The sequence below is a fragment of the Aotus nancymaae genome, unplaced genomic scaffold (genome assembly GCF_030222135.1).
Source record: "Aotus nancymaae isolate 86718 unplaced genomic scaffold, 86718_ANA_hifiasm-v0.15.2.pri h1tg000067l, whole genome shotgun sequence".
NCBI lineage: Eukaryota > Metazoa > Chordata > Mammalia > Primates > Aotidae > Aotus > Aotus nancymaae.
The window spans coordinates 22,619,767-22,640,623 of record NW_026988482.1 but is presented as its reverse complement, the minus strand read 5'-3'; the positions used below and the strand labels follow the sequence as shown (position 1 = coordinate 22,640,623).

General features: G+C 43.1%; 1 protein-coding gene across 2 annotated transcripts in view; it reads left to right on the top strand.

The window, feature by feature from the left end:
* The window catches only part of SMARCC1 (SWI/SNF related, matrix associated, actin dependent regulator of chromatin subfamily c member 1), a 202,799-nt gene that overhangs the window by 29,748 nt on the left and 152,194 nt on the right, over positions 1 to 20,857 (top strand). For both annotated transcript variants that reach the window (XM_012473838.3, XM_064367033.1), the window contains one exon: positions 13,205 to 13,290. In XM_012473838.3, the coding sequence (XP_012329261.1) occupies positions 13,205 to 13,290 (86 nt within the window). The remainder of the gene's footprint in view (positions 1 to 13,204; positions 13,291 to 20,857) is intronic.

Genomic DNA, 20,857 nt, shown 5'->3' with positions numbered 1-20,857 from the left:
GGTCACTACAAAAATTAGCCGGGTGTTTGGGAGGGCCCCTGTAGTTCCTGTAGTTTGGGAGGGCCCCTGTAGCTGTAGTGAGTCGAGATTGCACCACTGCACTTCAGCCTGGGTGACATAGTGACACCCTGTTTCTTTTTTTTTTTTTTCGAGACGGAGTTTCGCTCTTGTTACCCAGGCTGGAGTGCAATGGCGCAATCTCAGCTCACCGCAACCTCCGCCTCCTGGATTCAAGCAATTCTCCTGCCTCAGCCTCCCGAATAGCTGGGACTACAGGTGTGCGCCACCATGCCCAGCTAATTTTTGTATTTTTAGTAGAGACGGGGTTTCACCGTGTTGACCAGGATGGTCTCGATCTCTTGACCTCATGATCCACCCGCCTCGGCCTCCCAAAGTGCTGGGATTACAGGTGTGAGCCACCGCACCCGGCCAACACATCCTGTTTCTAAATAAGTAAATAAATAAATAAATAAATAAAGGAATAGATAGTAAATATTTTAGGTCTGTAGACTCTATGGACTCTGTCACAGCTTCTCAATGTAGTATGAAAGCAGCTATATACAATACATAAATGAATGAGTGTGACTGTGTACTGGTAAAACTTTAAGTTTTATTTTTTCGAGATGGTACCCTACTGTGTTACCAGGCTGGGGTGATGTCCTGAACACTGTTCACTGCAGCCTTGACCTCCAGGGCTGAAGCAGTCCTCCTGTCTTAGCCTAGACATGTACTACCGTGTGTGGCTAATTGTCTTGGGAGGCTGAAGTGGGAAGATTGCTTGAGCCCAAGAGTTCAAGACCAGCCTGGGCAAGATAGTGAGACCACATCTCTACAGAATATTAAAATATTAGCATTAGCATGGTGGCAAACGCCTGTGGTCCAGCTACTTAGGAGGCTGAGGTGGGAGGATCACTTGAGCCCAGGAGTTGGAGGCTGCAGTACGTAGTGATCATTCCACTGCACTCCAGCCTGGGTAAAAAGTGAGACCTTTATTGTGTTTCGATAGCTGTTTCATAATTTGCCAGCCCTTGCTGTGTAGTACTCCGTTGTGGGAATATATTACAGTTTTTTTGTTTATTCTGTCCTTGATAGGCTTTTGGGGTAATTTACAGCTTAGAGCTATTATAAATAGTGCTGCTGTGAATGTTTTTATATATTTCTTTTGGTAAACATAGATATTTCTGTTGGTTATGTTCTTAGTGTACTTGCTACATCATAGGATGGTTAGCTTTAGTAGATACTGCCAAACAATTTTCCATAGCAGTTCTACCAATTTATACTCCCACAGTGTACAAGTGTTCTAATTATCTACTTTCTCACCAGTCCTTGGAATTTTTTTGTCTTTTTCATTTTGGTTATTTAGTAGATTTGTGGTTACAGTGCATTATTTTCTAGTTGCTGATAATTAAGTTGAGCAGCTTTATTGACCACTTGGCTGTCCTTTTGCCTTTTCAAAAATTTGCCCATTGGTCTTTCTCTTGTTCTCTTTTTTTTTTTTTTGAAACGGAGTCTGGCTTAATCACCCAGGCTGGAGTACAGTGGCTTGATCATAGCTCACTGCAGCCTCGAGCTCCTGGTCTCAGAGGATCTTCCCACCTCAGCCTCTCGAGTAGCTGGAACTACTGGTGTGCACCACCACACCCGGATAATTTTTTCTGTTTTTTTTGTAGAGGCAGTCTCACCTTGTTGCCCAGGCTGATCTCGAACTCCTGGACTCATGTGATTCTCCCAGCTCAGCCTCTCAAAGTGCTGGGATTACAGGTGTGAGCTACCACACCTGGCTGAATTTTTCTTTCTTTTTTTTTTTTTCCCAGATGGAATCTTGCCCTTTCGCCCAGGCTGGAGTGCGTTGGGAAAATCCTGGCTCACTGCAACCTCTGCCTCCCGGGTTCAAACGATTCTCCTGCCTCAGCCTCCTGCAGCTGAGATTACAGGTGCTCGCCACCACGCCCAGCTAATTTTTGTATTTTTAGTAGAGGCAGAGTTTCACCATGTTGTCCAGGCTGATCTCGAACTCCTGACCTTGTGATCCGCCTGCCTCAGCCTCCCAAAGTGCTGGGATTACAGGCGTGAGCCACTGCACCTGGCCGAATTTTTCTTAGGTATTCTGGATATGGTTAATTGGTCAGGAATATTTATTGCAGGTCTCTTCTCCCTCTTGATAGTTTATGTTTGTACTCTGATGATGATGTCCTTTGATGAGCAGAGGTTTATAATTGTAATATAGAGCAGGAAATGGTAAATTTTTTCTGTAAAATGCCAGATACTTTGGGCTTTTTGGGTCATATGGTCTGCGATATAGCTACTCACTTTTGGTGCTGTTGGGTGAAAGCAGCCACAGGAAACATATGAATGAGTATGAATTTGTTTCAGCTACAAAAATGGGAGTGGACTGCATTTGACCCATGGACCATTGTTCGCCAATTCCTGATATAGAGAAATTTAGTAAAATTTTTCTGTATTGTTAATGCTTTTTGTGTTCTTACAGAACTCTTTGCCTTTTCTGGCCGGACGCGGTGGCTCAGGCCTGTAATCCCAGCACTTTGGGAGGTTGAGGCGAGCAGATCACCTGAGGTCAGGAGTTCAAGACTAGCCTGACAAACGTGGTGAAACCCCGTCTCTACTAAAAATACAAGATTAGTCAGGCAAGGTGGCGCATGCCTGTAATCCCAGCTACTCTGGAAGCTGAAGCAGGAGAATTGCTTGAATCCGGAAGTGGAGGTTGCAGTGAGCTGAGATTGTGCCATTATATTCCAGCCTGGGCAACAAGAACGAAACTCTTTCTCTTCTTTTTTTTTTTGAAACGGAGTTTCGCTCTTGTTACCCAGGCTGGAGTGCAATGGCGTGATCTCGGCTCACCGCAACCTCCGCCTCCTGGGTTCAGGCAATTCTCCCGCCTCAGCCTCCTGAGTAGCTGGGACTACAGGCACGCGCCACCATGCCCAGCTAATTTTTTATATTTTGAGTAGAGACGGGGTTTCACCATGTTGACCAGGATGGTCTCGATCTCTTGACCTTGTGATCCACCCGCCTCAGCCTCCCAAAGTGCTGGGATTACAGGCGTGAGCCACCGCACCCGGCCCTTTTGCTCTTTTATTTTTTGAGACAGTCTTACTCTGCCACCAGGTGCCAGGCTGGAGTGCAGTGGCGTGATCTCGGCTAACTGTAACCTCCGCCTCCTGGGTTCAGGCAATTCTCCTGCCTCAGCCTCCTGAGTAGCTGGGACTACAGGCATGCACCACCACGCCCAGCTAATTTTTGTGTTCTTTAGTACAGACGGGGTTTCACCATGTTGTCCAGGCTGGTCTCGATCTCTCGACCTTGTGATCTTTCTGCCTTGGCCTCCCAAAGTGCTGGGATTACAGACATGAGCCACAGTGTCTGCCCGAAACTCTGTCTTAAAACAAAAAAAGAAATCTGTGCCTTTTGTAAAGTCATGTATATATTCTACTGTATTTTCTTCCAGAAACTTTATTGTTTTACATTTTACACTTATAAAGTATAATGCTTTTTGAAAAAAGTCCACTCTTTTTAATTAGTTTTTTTTTTTTTTTTAAAGGCGGGGTTTCACCATGTTTGTCAGGCTGGTCTTGAACTCCCGACCTCTGGTGATCCACCCTCCTTGGCCTCCAAAGTGCTTGGATTACAGGCGTGAGCCACCACGTCCAGCTTTAATTAATTTTTTGAGACAGACTCTCACTCTGTCACTGAGACTGGAGTGCAGGAGTGCAGTTTTGGTTCACTGCAACCTCTGCCTTCTGGGTTTAAGCAATTCTCCTGCCTCAGCCTCCTTTGTAGCTGGGATTACAGACATGCAGCACCATGCCTGGCTAATTTTTTTTTTTTGAGACAGAGTCTTGCTCTGTTGCTGGGCTGGAGTATAGCGGCGCGATCTCGGCTCACTGCAGCCTCTCCCTCCTGGGTTGAAGCAATTCTCCTGTCTCAGCTTTCCAAGTAGCTGGGATTACAGGTGCCTGCCACCATGCCTGGCTAATTTTTGTATTTTTAGTAGAGATACTATTAGAGTCACCATGTTGGCCAGGCTTGTCTCGAACTCCTGACCTAAAGTGATCTGCCAGTCTTGGCCTCCCAAAGCTGAGCCGCCGTGCCCAGCCTAGGGTTTTATTTTATTTTATTTTTTATTTATTTATATTTTTTTATAAAGACGGGGTTTCACCATGTTGGTCAGGCTGGTCTTGAACTCCCGACCTCAGGTGATCTGCCTGCCTTGACCTCCAAAGTGCTTGGATTACAGGCATGAGCCACCACGCCCGGCAGGGTTTTATTTTTTAACCTCACAAGATCCCACTTTGACTTTTAGTTGTTTCGTTTTTTTCCTCTCTCTGATTTTTGCACCTGAGGATTTGCTTTCTTTCTAGGAATTCAGCTGCTCATTTAAAATAATGTCTGTTATATTTACCCAACATTTCTACATGTTTATAGCGGTAGGGTGTAATATTTATTTATTCAGCCATATTGCTGGAGCCAGCAACACTCTTTTCTCATCTATAAAATGGGTGTAAAAGAGTGAAGTTCATATGATTGTTTTTTAAAAAGACAGTTTCACCATGTTGGCCAGGCTGGTCTTGAACTCCTGACCTCAGGTGATCTGCCTGCCTTGGCCTCCCAAAGTGCTGAGATTACAGGCGTGAGCCACCACGCCCAGCCTCATATGATTGTTTTGATGAGTAAATGAGGTAATAAATCAAAAGTTCTTCATGGTAAATTCTCAGTGATTGATAGCAATGCTAATACTTTTTGTTGTCTCCAAGAATAAGAGTATTACAGTAGCGAAAACCTGTCATTAGAGGTGCTAATGATTAGACAAATTCCAAAGAAGTTTAATGGATAAGTAAATATATGGAATTTTTGACATGTCATTTTACTTTGTGAAGTATAAGAATTCTGGAATTTAAATGGTATATTTTTTTTCTCTATTGATCATTTTCAAGGTGTAAGGATGACTTTGTCTCTCTAGACCATTTTCAGGGTGTGAGGATGACTGTGATTTCCTGTGAACTCTCTTGGTTTTGTGGACACATTCTCTGCTTGCTTATTTACTTCTTCACATCCCTTTTCTGGCATAGTCATTTATTGACTGATAGACATAAACATAGTATAATAAATGTGTATACTTTCATAAAAACACACGTTTCTTTTTACCAATTGTTAGCACTATTTTGTCTTTTATGAATGAAGGAATAAAGAAATAAGGACTCCTGGATGGGCGTGGTGGCTCATGCCTGTAATCCCAGCACTTTGGGAGGCTGAGGCAGGTGGATCACGAGGTCAGGAGTTTGAGACCAGCCTGGCCAAGATGGTGAAACCCTATCTCTACTAAAAAGTAAAAAAATTGGCCAGGTACGGTGCTGGGCGCCTGTAATCCCAGCTACTCGGGAGGCTGAGGCAGGAGAATCGCTTGAACCTGGGGGTTGGGGGGCAGAGGTTGCAGTGAGCCAAGATCATTCCCCTGCACTCTGCCTTGGGTGACAAAGCAAGACTCCGTCTCAGAAAAGAAATAAGGACTCCATGGCACAAATTATTGTAGTAAATTTATCTTTTCTAAGTTTCATTCAGCTTAGCAGGACTTTAGGTGGGCTATAAATAAGTAGGATGAGACCACTTATATATACCCAGGATAAAATCAGATTAAATTTCCAATAGAATCAGTCAAGGATAGAACCGTTTTATTTTATTTTTATTTTTATTTTTATTTTTATTTTTTTTGTTATTTACTGCAAGACTGTCACAAAGAACAGTTTATTAAGAGCAATTGGGTCACACAGTTGGGAGTAGAGGCAGCCTGTTAGAGCTGATTTTGATCCCCGGAGTCTCTAATTAGAGTGTGCAGCTGTTGAGATAGATACTCATATGAGGCAGCATTTTGCTGGCTCTGGAAATTTCAGTTTTTGCTACTTTTTTTTTTGTTGTTGTTGTTTTGAGACAGGACTGTGATCATAGTTCACTGCAACTTCAACCTGCTAGGGTCAGCCAGTCCTCCTGACTCAGCCTACTGGGTAGCTGGGAGGTACATCCTACCATTCCCGGCTAATTTTATTTTAATTATTTTGTAGAGACTGGGTTTTGCTATGTTATGTTGCTCCAGTTCTTGAACTCCTGGCCTCAAGTGATCTCTTGTGTCAGCCTCTCAAAGTGTTAGGATTACAGGTGTGAGCCACTGCATCTGGCTGCCTTTTTATTCTTTAGGTTTTCCAGTACTAATTAACAAGAATTTACTCAAACATCTTGTGCTTTTCATTTAGGGAATGTTTAAGAACCACACTCACTACGAGTTAGTGCAGGGCCTCTTTGGCCTGGGGGTTTATGGGTTGGGGCTTGAGTAGGGAGATACAGTCAAGGTGCAGTGAATGTCTCTAAGAAGTCTCTTGTCCCTATCCCCAGCTTTCCATTACCTAACTTTGGTTTCTCACTTTTTCATTTGAGTGATTGTGCTACTGAGCTTTTTTTGAGCCAATCCCAAATCCATTTCTATCCCAAATCCATTTCTGTGCAAGCTGTAGGAATCCTTGAAATATGGATAAACCTTGCCTTCCGCCACCACCCCCCCACCCCCCGATTTTATTTCGCCACATCTGTAGAGGTTTTTATCTTGTTAAACTTCATTACTGGAATTAGTACCTTTGATAGGTTCATCAGTTCCCTCTATTCCTTTTTAGTTTTATTTTTTAAATAATAGAGACAAGGTCTCCCTATGTTACGCAGGCTGGTCTCAAACCCTTGGGCTCAAGAGATCTTGAGCTGTGGCCTCAAAGGTGCTGGGATTACACTGCGCCTGGCCTCCCTGTATGATTTTATGCATACTTTACCACTGAAAAATTGAATGTCTGTTTTCTACTTCATTTTCAGTCTCTGTCCCTGTAGTGATTGAGTAAAAGTTACTTTATCTGTCAGGTGCAGTGGCTCATGCTTGTAATCCCAGCACTTTGGGAGGCCGAGGCAGGCAGATCACCTAAGGTCAGGAGTTCAAGACCAGCCTGGCCAACCTGGTGAAACCCCATCTCTGCTAAAAATCCAAAAATTAGCTGGGTGTGGTGGTACATGCCTGTAATCCCAGCTACTCAAGAGGCTGAGGCAGGACAATCACTTGAACCTGGGAGGTGGAGGTTGCAGGGAGCCAAGATTGCGCCGCTGCACTTCAGCCTGGGTGACAAGAGCAAGACTCAGTCTCAAAACAACAACAACAACAACAACAAAGTTACTTTGTCTGAAGTATGTATTTGGTAATGATTTCATTTTTCAGATTTAATATCTGTTGAGAAATTGACCTTAAATTATTTATATAGATGTTTTATTGTTATGGCCTGCTTAGTGTATTTCTCAGTAGCGTGGATCTCTAATTTTATTTTTATTTATTTATTTATTTTGAGACAGGGTCATGCTCTGTTGCCCAGGCTGGAGTGCAGTGACTTGATCTTGGCTCAGTGCAACCTCCGCCTCCCAGGTTCAAGCAATTCTCCTGTCTCAGCCTCCCAAGTAGCTGGGACTACAGGTGCCCACCACCATGCCCAGCTAGTTTTTGTATTTTTAGTAGAGATGGAGTTCACCATGTTGATCATGGTGGCTGGTTTCGAGCTCCTGACCTCAAGTGATCCACCCACCGTGGCCTCCCAAAGTGCTGGGATTACAGGCATGAGCCACCGTGCCCTGCCAGATCTCTAATTTTAAATGGTTTCAATATAGTTAAACTGTTGAGGAAATTCAGATTATCTATGTTGTCAGGTGGCATATTGCTGAATATTGGTGATAGATTTGAATAAGCACTGTTCTGTCCACCAAGGAGTTAATATTCCACATAAAATATATTAATCAGTCAAGTCAGTATTATGCTGAGGTGCAATAGTGATTACAGTGGTTGGAGGAGAATATTTCAGACCAATCCGAGGATTTAGGAAAGGCTTTCTATAGGAGAAATAAGTGTCATTCTACTCTAGAAGGTACCTACCTATTACATTAGTCTATTTTAAGATGTTTACATTACACTATTATAATGACTCGTGCATTTTCAAAGATAAAACTTATCAATGGATAAGAACTGCACCCAGATGTATTTTTTTTTTTGAAGGACAATATAATGTAGCATTTGGGATATACTGGTATAGACTTGGCCAAAATAGTAGGTGCTCAGAAAACCTACATATTTAAAAAGCACAGGATAACCAGACTGACTTGGAGAGTGTGTCAGCTTATCTTAATGATTGGAAGAGCTCATCTTAATGATTCTTCTTAATTTTTTTTTTTTTTTTTTTTTTTTGGAGATGGAGTTTTGCTCTTTTTGGCCAGGCTGGAGTGCAGTGGTGTGATCTCGGCTCACTGAAACCTCTGCCTCCTGGGTTAGGGCGATTCTCCCACCTCAGCCTCCCAAGTAGCTGTGATTACAGGCGTCCACCTCCACGTCCAGCTAACTTTTACATTTTTAGTAGCGACCAGGTTTTGCTATGTTGGCCAGGTCTCAAACTCCTGACCTCAGGTGATCCACCCGCCTCAGCCTCCCAAAGTGGTGGGATTACAGGCGTAAGCCATCAACGCCTGGCCGATTCTTCTTAATTTTATCTGCGTTCGCTCTCTCTCTTTCTCTCTCTCTCTCTCCCCCCACCCCGTGTGTGTGTGTGTGTGTGTGTGTGTGTGTGTATAATTATATATATATTTATTTAAAGAAAGGGTCTTCCTGTGTCATGCAGGTTGGAGTGCGGTGGTGTGGTCACAGCTGACTGTAGCCTCAACCTCCCAGGCTAAAGCAATCTATTCACCTCAGCTTCCTGAGTTGCTGGGACCACAGGCATGTGCCCACATACCCAGCTCATTTTAGAGATGAGGTTTTGCTGTGCTGCCCAGGATGGCCTTGAACTACTGGTCTCAAGTGATCCTGCCTCGTTGGCCTCCCAAAGTGCTGGTTTTATAGGCTTGAGCCACTGTGCTTGGCCTATTTATTTTTTAAAATTTTACTCATTTATATTTAATTATGTTAGAATATCTATAACAAAGTATGCCATTTTAATGATTTTTATTGTTTTTTGAGATAGGGTCTCACTCTGTCACCTAGCCTGGAGTATGGTGGCATGATCTTGGTTCACTTCAACCTCTGCCTCCCAGATTCAAGTGATTCTCCCACCTCAACCTCTCAAGTAGCTGGGACTATAGGTGTGTGCCACCACACCTGGCTAATTTTTGTATTTTTTTGGTAGGGATGGGATTTTACCATGTTGGCCAGGCTCATCCCAAACTTCTGACTTCAAGTGATCCATAGAACTTGGCTTCCAAAAGTGCTGGGATTACAGGATACTTTTAACTTTTATTTATTACTTTTTTTTTAAACAGAGGTGAGGTCTCACGATGTTGTCCAGGTTGGTCTTCAACTCTTGGGCTCAAGTGATCTGCCTCAGCTTCCTGAAGTTTTAGGATTATGGAATTGAGAAATTATGATCGCTTCTGTATCTATTAATCAGTAACTCCCATTTCTCGTCCCTCTTTTCTTGGCAACCACCATTCTGCTTTTTGTCTCTCTGTTTTTTATTTGAGACTGTCTTGCTCTGTTGACCAGGCTGCAGTGAAGTGGCGTGATTTTGGCTCACTGTAACCTTCACCTGCCAGGTTCAAGCGATTCTCTTGCCTCAGCCTCCTGAGTAGCTGGGATTACAGGCATACACCATCCCGCCCAGCTAATTTTTGTATTTTTAGTAGAGACAGAGTTTCACCATGTTGCCCAGACTGGTCTCAAGCTCCTGACCTTAGGTGATCCACCTGCCTCGGCCTCTCAAAATGCTGGGATTACAGGTGTGAGCCACTGTGCCTGGCCTGCCTCTTTTTTTTTTTTTTGAGACGGAGTCTCACTCTGTTGCCCATGCTGGAGAGCAGTGGCCTCAATTTCCTGAGTAGCTGGGATTATAGGCACCTGCCACCATGCCCAGCTAATTTTTTTGTATTTTTAGTAGAGGCAAGGTTTCTCCCTGTTGCCCAGACAGGTCTCGAAGTCCTGAGCTCAAGGGATCTGCCCACCTCAGCCTCCCAAAATGTTAGGATTACAGGTGTGAGCTCCCACACCTGGCCTTTTGTCTCTCTTTTTAATGTTTAATATCATGTGGTTCTTTTCAGTATATTATTTTGTAGTAATAGTTTTTGTTTTTGTTTTTGTTTTGAGACAGAGTCTTGCTCTTTCACCAGGTGCCAGGCTGGAGTGCAGTGGCGAGATCTCGGCTCACTCCAACCTCCGTCTCCTGGGTTCAAGCAGTTCTCCTGCCTCAGCCTCCTGAGTAGCTGGTACTACAGGCGCGTGCCACCATGCGCAGCTAATTTTTGTATTTTTTTAGTGAGACGGGTTTTCACCATGTTGGCCAGGATGGTCTCAATCTCTTGACCTTGTGATTCACCTGCCTCGGCCTCCCAAAGTGCTGGGATTACAGGCGTAAGCCACCTCGCCTGGCCATAGTAATAGTTGTAAAGAAAATATGCATGGGTGTTTCTAATAACCCTTCATCTTATTTAGCCTATTTGATGCTCAGATTATATTTTTACCTTCATAATGTGGAAATTATTCAGCATTTCATTGAATTTGAGCTATATTTTTATAATCTGTAAAGCACAGATCTCTTGAATTTTGGCATAGATTTTAGCTATTATATACAGTTTTATATAGTTAAACCATATTTTTATGGTTATTAAAATATTGTAATAGGCTGGGTGAGGTGGCTTATGCCTGTAACCCCAGCACTTAAGGAGGCCAAGGAAGGCAGGTCACTTTAGGTCAAGATTTCTTTATCCTCTTGGCCAATATGGCAAAACTTCGTCTCTTAAAAATGCATAAATACATAAATAAATAAATAACAAAAATTTAGCCAATTTAGGGATATTGGCACATGCTTGTAATCCCAGCTACTTGGGAGGCTGAGACATGAGAATTGCTTGAACCTGGGAGGCAGAGGTTGCAGTGAGCTGAGATCATGCCACTGCACTCCAGCCTGAGTGACAGAGTGAGACCCTTTCTCAAAAAAATAAAAAATTACAATAAAAATATTTATAATTTTTGTATAATTTATTTATATTTGTTTTTTGTTGAGATAGTCTCGCTCTGTTGCCCAAGCTGGAGTGCAGTGGCATGATCTCAGCTCACTGCAACCTCTGCCTCCCAGGTTCAAGCGATTCTCCTGTCTCAGCCTCCTGAGTAGCTGGGATTACAGGTGCCTGCCACCACACTTCACTTTGTAGGGATGGGGTTTCACTATGTTGGCCAGGCTGGTCTGGAACTCCTGACCTCAAATGATCTGCCTGCTTCAGCCTCCCAAAGTGTTGAGATTACAGACCTGAGCCACCTCGCCCAGCCTGATTTTTGTATATTTTTAGTCAAGAATCTATAAGGTGAAAAAGTGTACCATAACTTTTGTTTCTTTCTTTCTTTTTTTTTTTTTTTTTTTTTTTTGAGATGGAGTTTTGCTCTTGTTGCCCAGGCTGGAGGACAATGGCACGATCTTGGCTCACTACAACCTCTGCCTCCTGGGTTCAATCAATTTTCCTTCCTCAGCCTCCTGAGTCACTGGGATTGCAGGCATGTGCCACCACACCTGACTAATTTTGTGTTTTTTTAGAAGGTAGTCGGATCACCTGAGGTCAGGAGGTCAAGACCAGCCTGACCAGCATGGGGTTTCTCAACCTTGGCCTCCCAAAGTGCTGGGATTACATGTGTAAGCCACTGCACCGAGGTCTTTTTTGTGTGTGTGTGTGTGACAGAGTTTCACTTTGTTGACCAGGCTGGCCTCAAACTCGTGGCTTCAAGCAGGCCTCCCTTTCTCCCTGCCTTCCTGCTCAGTTTCCCAAAGTACTGGGGTTGCAGGTGTTTACTTTTGAGCCATTTTGATTTATCTTTTGTATTAAAATTTTTTTTGAGATAAGGTTATACTCTTGTCACTCAGGCTGAATTGCGGTGTCGCCATTATAGCTCACTACAGCTTGACTTCCTTTTGTTTTTTTCTTAGCCAGGGTTTATGGTAGATGTATATACAGCTTGACTTCCTATGCTCATGCAGTCCTCCCACCTCAGCCTCTTGAGTAGGTGTTACCTACAGGCACACAGCACCATGCCCAGCTAATTTTTATATTTATATATTTTTGAGGCAAAGTCTAGCTTTGTTCCTTAGGCTGGAGCACAGTGGCGTGGTCTCAGCTTTGCTTCTGAGGCTTAAGCCATCCTGCCCCCTCAGCCTCCTCAGTAGCTGGGACTATAGACACATTCTCCCATGTCTGGCTAATTTCTTTTCTGTTTCCCAGGCTGGTCTTGAACTGCTGTGTTCGAGCCATCTGCCCACCTTGGCCTGCCAAAATGCTGGGATTACAGGTGTGAGCTACTGCACCTGGCCTAATTTTTAAATTTTTTATAGATGTGGGATCTCACTGTGTTGCCCAAGCTGGTCTGAGACTCTTGGGATCAAGTGATTCTCCCACCTTTGTGTCTCAAAATGTTAGAATTGCTGGTGTGAACCATTGCTCCTGGCCTAGATTTATCTTTTTAAAATCTTGCCTTTACAGACTATTCACTCCAATAATAATGTGTTCATGGAATTTAAAAGGAATTTTTTTGGGGAGGGGGATGGGGTTTTTCTATATTGTCCAGGCTGGTCTTGAATTCCTGTACTCCAGTGATTTTTTCCATCTCAGCCTCCCAAGTAGCTGCAACTGTAGGTGTGAGCCACTGTACCAGCTGAAAGGAAGTAGTTTCAATTCAGTTTATTTTATTCATTTCATTTTTCTTGAGACAGCATCTCACTCTGTCATCCAGGCTAGAGTATGGTAGAGCCATCAGGGCCTACTGCAGACTCAACTTCACAGGCTCAACTGATCCTCCCACCTCAGCCTCCTGAGTTGGATTACAGGCATGTGCCACATGCACAGACAATTTTTAAATTTTATTCTAGAGATAGGATCTCCCTATGTTACCCAGACTGGTCTTGAACTCTTGGGCTCAAGTGATCCTCCTGCCTCACCATCCCAGAGTGTTGGGATTACAGACATGAGCCACCATTTCCAGCCTACTTTACTTTTAGAAAAATGTATTGATGCCTCAGTTTATTCAAGAAGATATTTAAGGAGGTTGTTTAATTAGTATTTATATCCTTGAATTCATAGAAGTTAGAATTCAGACATGAGTAATTTTGTGAGAAGCTTAATTTTTCTCATGTGTAATTTGTATCATTTTTAGGCAAAATGTTTCATGGATTTCAAAGCTGGAGGCACCTTGTGTCACATTCTTGGGGCTGCTTACAAGTATAAAAATGAACAGGGATGGTAAGTTTTTGTATTTGTTTGCATGTTTTGATCTTAAGTTATTTACTTTTAAGTCCTGTTTCCTTGCATGGTGTTAGAAAATCCTGTAAGCACATTATGATTAAGTCTAATGTAGGTTGTGTTTTCCCAGAACCCTAATTTATCTTGTTCCTACATCCAAGAAAAATACTAAACAACCACATATTTATTTATTTTTGAAACGGGGTCTTCAAAATAGTACGAAGAGTGGTACAATCTCAGGTCACTGCAGCCTCTGCCTCCCAGATTCAAGCAATTCTTACGTTACGTCCCAGCCACCTGAGTAGCTGGGACTACAGGCATGCACCACCATGCCTGCCTAATTTTTCTGTTTTTAGTAGAGACAGGGTTTTGCCATGTTGGCCAGGCTGGTCTCGAAATCGTAGCCTCAAGCAATCCACCCACTTCAGCCCCTAAAATTCTGGGATTACATGTGTGAGCCACTGTAGCCGGCAACAACCATATATTTATTAGGCAAGTGATATATTTAATTTTTTATAGATAACAGGTGAACATTATTAGCAAATTAGAAGGTAGACTTACCATAAAATGTGTGTTTGTAGTTAACTCATACATTATATTTGAAGTGGATAGATAGCAGTGTTTTGTTTTGTTTTTGTTTGTTTTTTGAGACGGAGTCTCACTCTGTTGCGCAGGCTGCAGTGCAGTGGTGCAAACTTGGCTGGTGGCAACCTCCACCTTCCAGTTCAAGCGATTATCCTGCTTGAGCCTCCTGAGTAGCTGGGACTAAAGGTGCATGCCACCACGCCTGGCTAATTTTTTGAAGTTTTAGTAGAGACGGGGTTTCACCATGTTAGCCAGGATGTTCTCAATTTCCTGACTTCGTGATCTGCCTGCCTTAGCCCCTGAAAGTGCTAGGATTACAGGCATGAGCCACTGTACCTGGCCTGTTTCCGTCCCCCGCTCTGAGACAGTCTTGCTTTGTCACCCAGGCTGGAGTGCAGTGGTGCAATCTTGGCTCACTGCAACCTCCGCCTCCTAGGTTCAAGTGATTCTCCTGCCTCAGCCTCCCAAGTAGCTGGGATAACAGGCATGTGCCACCATGCCCCGCTAATTTTTGTATTCTTAGTAGAGACAGGGTTTCACCATGTTGGCCAGGCTGGTCTCAAACTCTTGATCTTGTTATCTGCCTGCCTTGGCTTCCCAAAGTGCTGGGATTACAGGCATGAGCCACGACACCTGGCCTGTTTTTTTTTTTTTTTTTTTTTTTAGAGATGGAGTTTCGCTCTTTTACCCAGGCTGGAGTGAAGTGGCGTGATCTTGGCTCATTGCAACCTCCGCTCCCTGGATTCATTCGGTTCTCCTTCTGCAGCCTCCTGAGTAACTGGGATTATGGGCACCTGCCACCATGTCCTGCTAATTTTTGTATTTTTAGTAGAGATGAGGTTTTGCCATGTTGGCCAGGCTGGTCTCAAACTCCTGACCTCAGGTGATCCACCCTCTTTGGCCCCACAAAGTGCTATGATTACAGGTGTGAGCCACTGCACCTGGCCAGATAGCAGTTTTAAGAGATCAGGTGAGCTAGGCTTTCAAGAGTGTTCCAATATGAATACTCAGGACAGGGATAAAAGGAGAAGTACAGATCTTTGCCTAGGTCAGTGTTGGAGATAGATTGAGAATTCCTGCTGATGTTCTTGCTGTTTTGCTCCCTTCAGTCTTTCCTGCTTTTCTAGTTGTCTCTTTTGGTGCTATTTCTTTTTTTTTCTTTTTTTCGAACTCTGGGGCTTCCACAGCTGCTGGGACTAGTGGCATTTAATGATGATTGTCCTGAATTGAGGGGTTGTCAGGGACATACTTGACAGGGTAGCGTTGGGGTACTGGAGTATATTGTCTTGAAGTTGTCTGGTAGTTTCAGCTGACTTCCTGTGTGCAGCTTATAACCTTAGCATCTTTCCAGGAGAATACACATATAATTTATATATTTTACCATAAAACTTAAGCTAACCCAAAACTTTATGGCTGGGAAGTGCAAATAAATATTTAGATCAACAATCAGGACAAGTGTGTAATTAAATAATTTATATAGTAGATAGTAGAAGATACATACTTAAATGTGTATTTGCTGGAACTTTTTATATATGGTTGGTGTTTAATAGATACTGATTTGGATCACCTGAGGTCAGGAGTTCAAGTCTAGACTGGCCATCCTGGTGAAACCCCATCTCTACTAAAAATACAAAAAAAATTAGCTGGGCATTGTGGCGGGCACCTGTAATCCCAGGTACTCAGGAGGTTGAGGCAGGAGAATTGCTTGAACCTGGGAGTTGGAGGTTGCAGTGAGCTGAGATCGTACCACTGCACTTCAGCCTGGACAAAAGAGCAAGACTCTGTCTCAAAAAAAAAAAGATTGACTAAAAGAGCAAGAGTCTTTTTTGTTTTTCTTATCAGAGGTAGCTCTCTGTTTTCCAGTTCTTTGTCTAGCTCTGATGTTGCACCTCTCGCCAGGGTATTCCCTAATTTAAGGCTAACAACATGTCTGAGTAATCGTAGAAATGGTTTGTACCTGCCGGATGAGGTGGCTCACGCCTGTAATCCCAGCACTTTGGGAGGCCGAGGTGGGTGGATCACTTGAAGTCAGGAGTTTGGGACCAGCTTCGCCAACATAGTAAAACCCCATCTCTACTAAAAATAGAAAAATTAGCTGAGTGTGGTGGCACGTGCCTGTAATCCCAGCTGCTCAGGAGACTGAGGCATGAGAAGTGCTTGAATCCAGGAGGGAGAGGTTGCAGTGAGCCATGATCACATCACTGCACTCCAGCCTGGGCAACAAAGTGAGGCTCTGTCTCAAAAAAAAAAGAAATGGTTTGTACCCTACTGTTAACTCTGGGTTCCAAGTTGGGACTCTTTTCTGTCCTCGTTTCTTGTTCAGCTGCTATCACAAGTCCTGACCTGGACATTTGAGGATAGAATAGCAAAGTGAAAAGATTTTTCCTAGGTCACATATTATGGAACTTGCTTTGTGTCTATAGTTTGTGCACAATAAAATTTTTTTTTTTGAGATTGAGTTTCGCTCTTGTTGCCCAGGCTGGAGTGCAAATGGCAGGATCTCAGCTCACTGCAACCTCGGCCTACCGGGTTCAAGCGATTCTCCTGCCTCAGGCTCCCGAGTAACTGGGATTATAGGCATTTGCCACCACACCCGGCTAATTTTGTATTTTTAGTAGAGACAGGGTTTCTCTCTGTTGGTCAGGCTAGTCTTGAACTCCCAACCTCAGGTGACCCACCCACCCACCCACCTCAGCCTCCCAAAGTGCTGGGATTACAGGTGTGAGCCACTGTGCTTGGCCACAGTGAAATATTTTTATCTGAAATCATTTGTAGTAGTTTAGAAAAGATATGTGTAATTCAGTTTCTTTTTTTTTTTTTTTTGAGACGGAGTCTTGCTCTGTCGCCAGGTGCCAGGCTGGAGTGCAGTGGCATGGCTCACTACAACTTCTGCCTCCCAGGTTCAAGCAATTATCCTGCCTCAGCCCCCCGAGTAGCTGGGACTACAGACGCATGTCACCACGCCCAGCTAATTTTTATATTTAATAGAGACAGGGTTGCACTACATTGGCCGGGATGGTCTCGATCTCTTGACATCGTGATCCACCCGCCTCAGCCTCCCAAAGTGCTGGGATTACAGGCTTGAGCCACCTTGCCCGGCCTATACAGTTTCTTTAAAGTTAAAAGTGGAGCTAAAAAAGGCAGATAGGGTTAGCAGAGTCAGGAATGATTATTTTACCAAGTCTTTTATGCAGATTGTACCAGAATGATTTCCTTTCAGGTATAATTATGTACCTAGTTTCAATGTGCACCTTCCCTCATCTCTGGTACTTCACATACTTGAAGTGAATGCATATTTTAGTAACTCTGCACACTGTTTGGATATCTGAATACTGACCTGTCATTCTGACCATGCCCTGACTTGCCCTATGTCTACCATGCCTCTCTGAACCTTGTCTGTGTTACTTTGATTGGACCTCAAAGTCTAGGTTGCATTTCTGGCTTCAGGTCCAAAGTTTGCTGGTTTCCTTATTATGGCCCAGCACTTTTTTCTTCTTATTTCATTATGGTTCTGATTTCTTACTGACTTCTCAGTAGTCTTTGTTTTAGTCTCTAATGACATGAAGCTCTAGTGTCATGCATATGAGGTTGAATGGGAATACCTGGTAATTACTGGCATATTTGTGAAGACACTGTACAAATTAATATTATAGAATTGGTCAGCTGTGGTGGCTCATGCTTGTAATCCCAGCACTTTGGGAGGCCGAGCTGGGTGGATTGCTTGAGCCCAGGAGTTTGAAACCATCCCAGGCAACATGGGAGAATCCAGGCTCTACAAAAAAATAGAAAAATTAGCTGGGTGTGGTGGCCATGCCTGTAGTCCCAGCTACTTAGAGGCTGAGGTGGGAGGATCACTTGAACCCCGGATGTGGAGGCTGCAGTGAACCTGAGGCCGCACTACTGCATTCCAGCCTGGGTGACAGGTGAGACCCTGTGTCAATAAGAAAAAAAAAGGGCGAGAGAGAGATTACAGAATTGGAATGTTAACGTTTGATCTTTCTGGATGTTTCTGAATAGCTAAAATCAATGAATGTCGTATTTATAATTTTTCTCCTGAAGGATAAAACTTCACATAGAATTAAAGTATAGTTATATGTAACTAAAGGATAATAAGTTTGACATACTTATGGAAATCCAAATGGATCTCTCAAAGGAGAGATTAAATATGAGCTTCAATTAAGTAATAGAAAAGTAACTGTTAGTGCCCACATGTGCAGAGATTAGAACGTTGTTTATTCTCTCTTACAGTTTTAAAGAGATTATATGTTGTAACTTTTTTTGTTTTTGTTTTTTGAGACAGGGTCTTGATCTATCACCCAGGCTGGAGTGCAGTGGTGCCGTCTTGGCTCACTGCAATCTCTGCCTCCTGGGTTCAAGCAGTTCTCCTGTCTCAGCCTCCTGAGTAGCTGGGATTACAATTGCCTGCCACCATGCCTGGCTAATTTTTGTATTTTTAGTAGGAATGGGGTTTCACTATGTTGGCCAGGCAGGTCTTGAACTCCTGACCTCAAGTGATCCTCCCTCCTCGGCCTCAAGGTTCTGGGATAAAAGGCACGAGCCACCATGCCCAGCTTCTCTCTGCTTTTTAAGTAGTTTATGTTTTTTATAATAATAAACGAAAATGGTTTGCCAAGCCATGATTTAATAGAATGACCAAATAAGCAGTATACTAAGTAAGGGAAAGATGTAAATGCATAGACATTAAGAAAAAATTAACCACAGCATTTTGGGAGGCTAAAGTGGTAGGATCATTTGAGGCCAAGAGTTTGAGAACTTAACCTGGGCGGCACAGTGAGACCACATCTTTACAAAAAATTTAAATATTAACTGGGCATGATGATATATACCTGTAGACTCAGCTCCTCAGGAGGCTTAGGTGGTAGCATTGCTTAAGCCCAGGAGGTCAAGGCTGCAGTGAGTCAAGATCGCACCACTGCACTCTAGCCTGGGTGACAGAGCAAGTCCCTGTCTCACAAATAAAAAATTAAAACTACGAAACCAGATAAATATAGCATAACCTTGGTTGGAAAATTTTACTTATCAATTAATTTTTGCTTTCTATTAACGCAGAAAGATATTCAAGTTTCAACCCGTAAGAGGAATGCAAATTAGAACTATGATTGTTAGGCCAGGCACGGTGGCTCACGCCTGTAATCCCAGCACTTTGGGAGGCCAGGGCGGGTGGATCATGAGGTCAGGAGTTTGAGACCCGCCTTGCCAACATGGTGAAACCCCATCTCTACTAAAAATACAAAAAATTAGCAGAGTGTGGTGGAGGGCGCCTGTAATCCCAGCTACTTGGGAGGCTGAGGCAGAGAATTGCTTGAACCTGGGAGGTGGAGGTTGCACTGCACTGCAGCCTGGGAGACAGAGCAAGACTCCATGTCAGAAAAAAAAAAGAAAAAATCGGACTCTTAACACTGGATGGATCCCAGGTGAAGAGTTTATTCCTCAGAAGTGGTATAAAACGGCATCAGAAGTGAACTTTTATAGGGAAGAAGAAAAATGCACTGAGCCTAGGGAAAGACAACAATAGAGCCAAACAGTTTTATGGGGAAGTGACTAGAGGTAGCCTCAAATAAGGAGCTTTGTATGATGACAGCAAGCTATGATACCCTGGAGACCATTCCCACAGGATGGTCTAATATACCATGCCCCAAAAGGGTAGCAAAAATCCTAGTGGGGCCAGATGTGGTAGCTCACACCTGTAATCCCAGCGCTTTGGGAGGCTGAGGCAGAAGGATCACTTAAGGCCAGGAGTTCAAGACTAACCTGGGCAACATAGCAAGATAAAATCTCTATTTTTAAAAATAATAATAAAATAAACATCTTAGAGGTAATTAGAGCTCTGAAACAGGTATGCAAATAGGAAGAATGAGGGGTGAAGAACTGAAGAATAAGGAAAATATATTTACTATTAATTAAGTGGAAGTATATCATTATAAAGATCGTCATCCTTGTCTTCACATTGAATAGTCTGAGGAGGAAGGAGAAAGGCTGATCTTGCTTTCTTGGGTGGTAGAGGTAGAAGAAAATCCACATAAGAGTAGATCTGCTCAGTACCAACCTGTGTTGTTTAAGGGTCAAGTTTAGATATTTTGCCATGTATTTATTTATAAAATAGAATTTTAGAAAGTGTAGTAACACTACCATTATTAACAAATGTGAAAATTAACAATTTTTAAATATTATTAACTAGTGATTTAGTGTTCAAATTTCCCTCATCTCATAAATGATTTTTATATCTTACTTGAATTAGTATTCAAACAAGGTGCAGACATTGCCTTTGGTTGATACGACTTTAATTCTCTTCAGAAAAAGGTGAAGTTTTCTTTTTTCTCTTTTTTTTTTTTTTTTTTTTTGAGGCGGAGTTTCGCTGTTGTTACCCAGACTGGAGTGCAATGGCGCGATCTCGGCTCACCGCAACCTCCGCCTCCTGGGTTTAAGCAATTCTCCTGCCTCAGCCTCCCGAGTAGCTGGGATTACAGGCGCGCACCACCATGCCCAGCTAATTTTTGTATCTTTAGTAGAGACGGGGTTTCACCTTGTTGACCAGGATGGTCTCGATCTCTTGACCTCATGATCCACCCGCCTCGGCCTCCCAAAGTGCTGGGATTATAGGCGTGAGCCACCGCGCCTGGCCTAAGTTTTCTTTTTCACTATCTCTTCCCTCTCTTTTCCTCACAAGTACCTCCCCTCTACTAAAACAGTTGTCTCATAGGATTGCCCATGTTTTATTAGATTTTGCTTATATGCCTCCAGTTTATCATTTAGCATGGTCTTCTAAATTTCTTGTAAACTGGTGGTAGAAGCTGAGTCTGATTTGGTTTCTTTTTTTTTTTTTTGGCAGCAATAATACATCATAGATAATGTTTTATTCTTCTATCTGGAGGTATATAAGAGTAAAACTTATTCTGTTCTTTATATGTGTAATGGGCAGACATTGATGTTCAATACTTAGAGTCATTTCATTACAACTTTA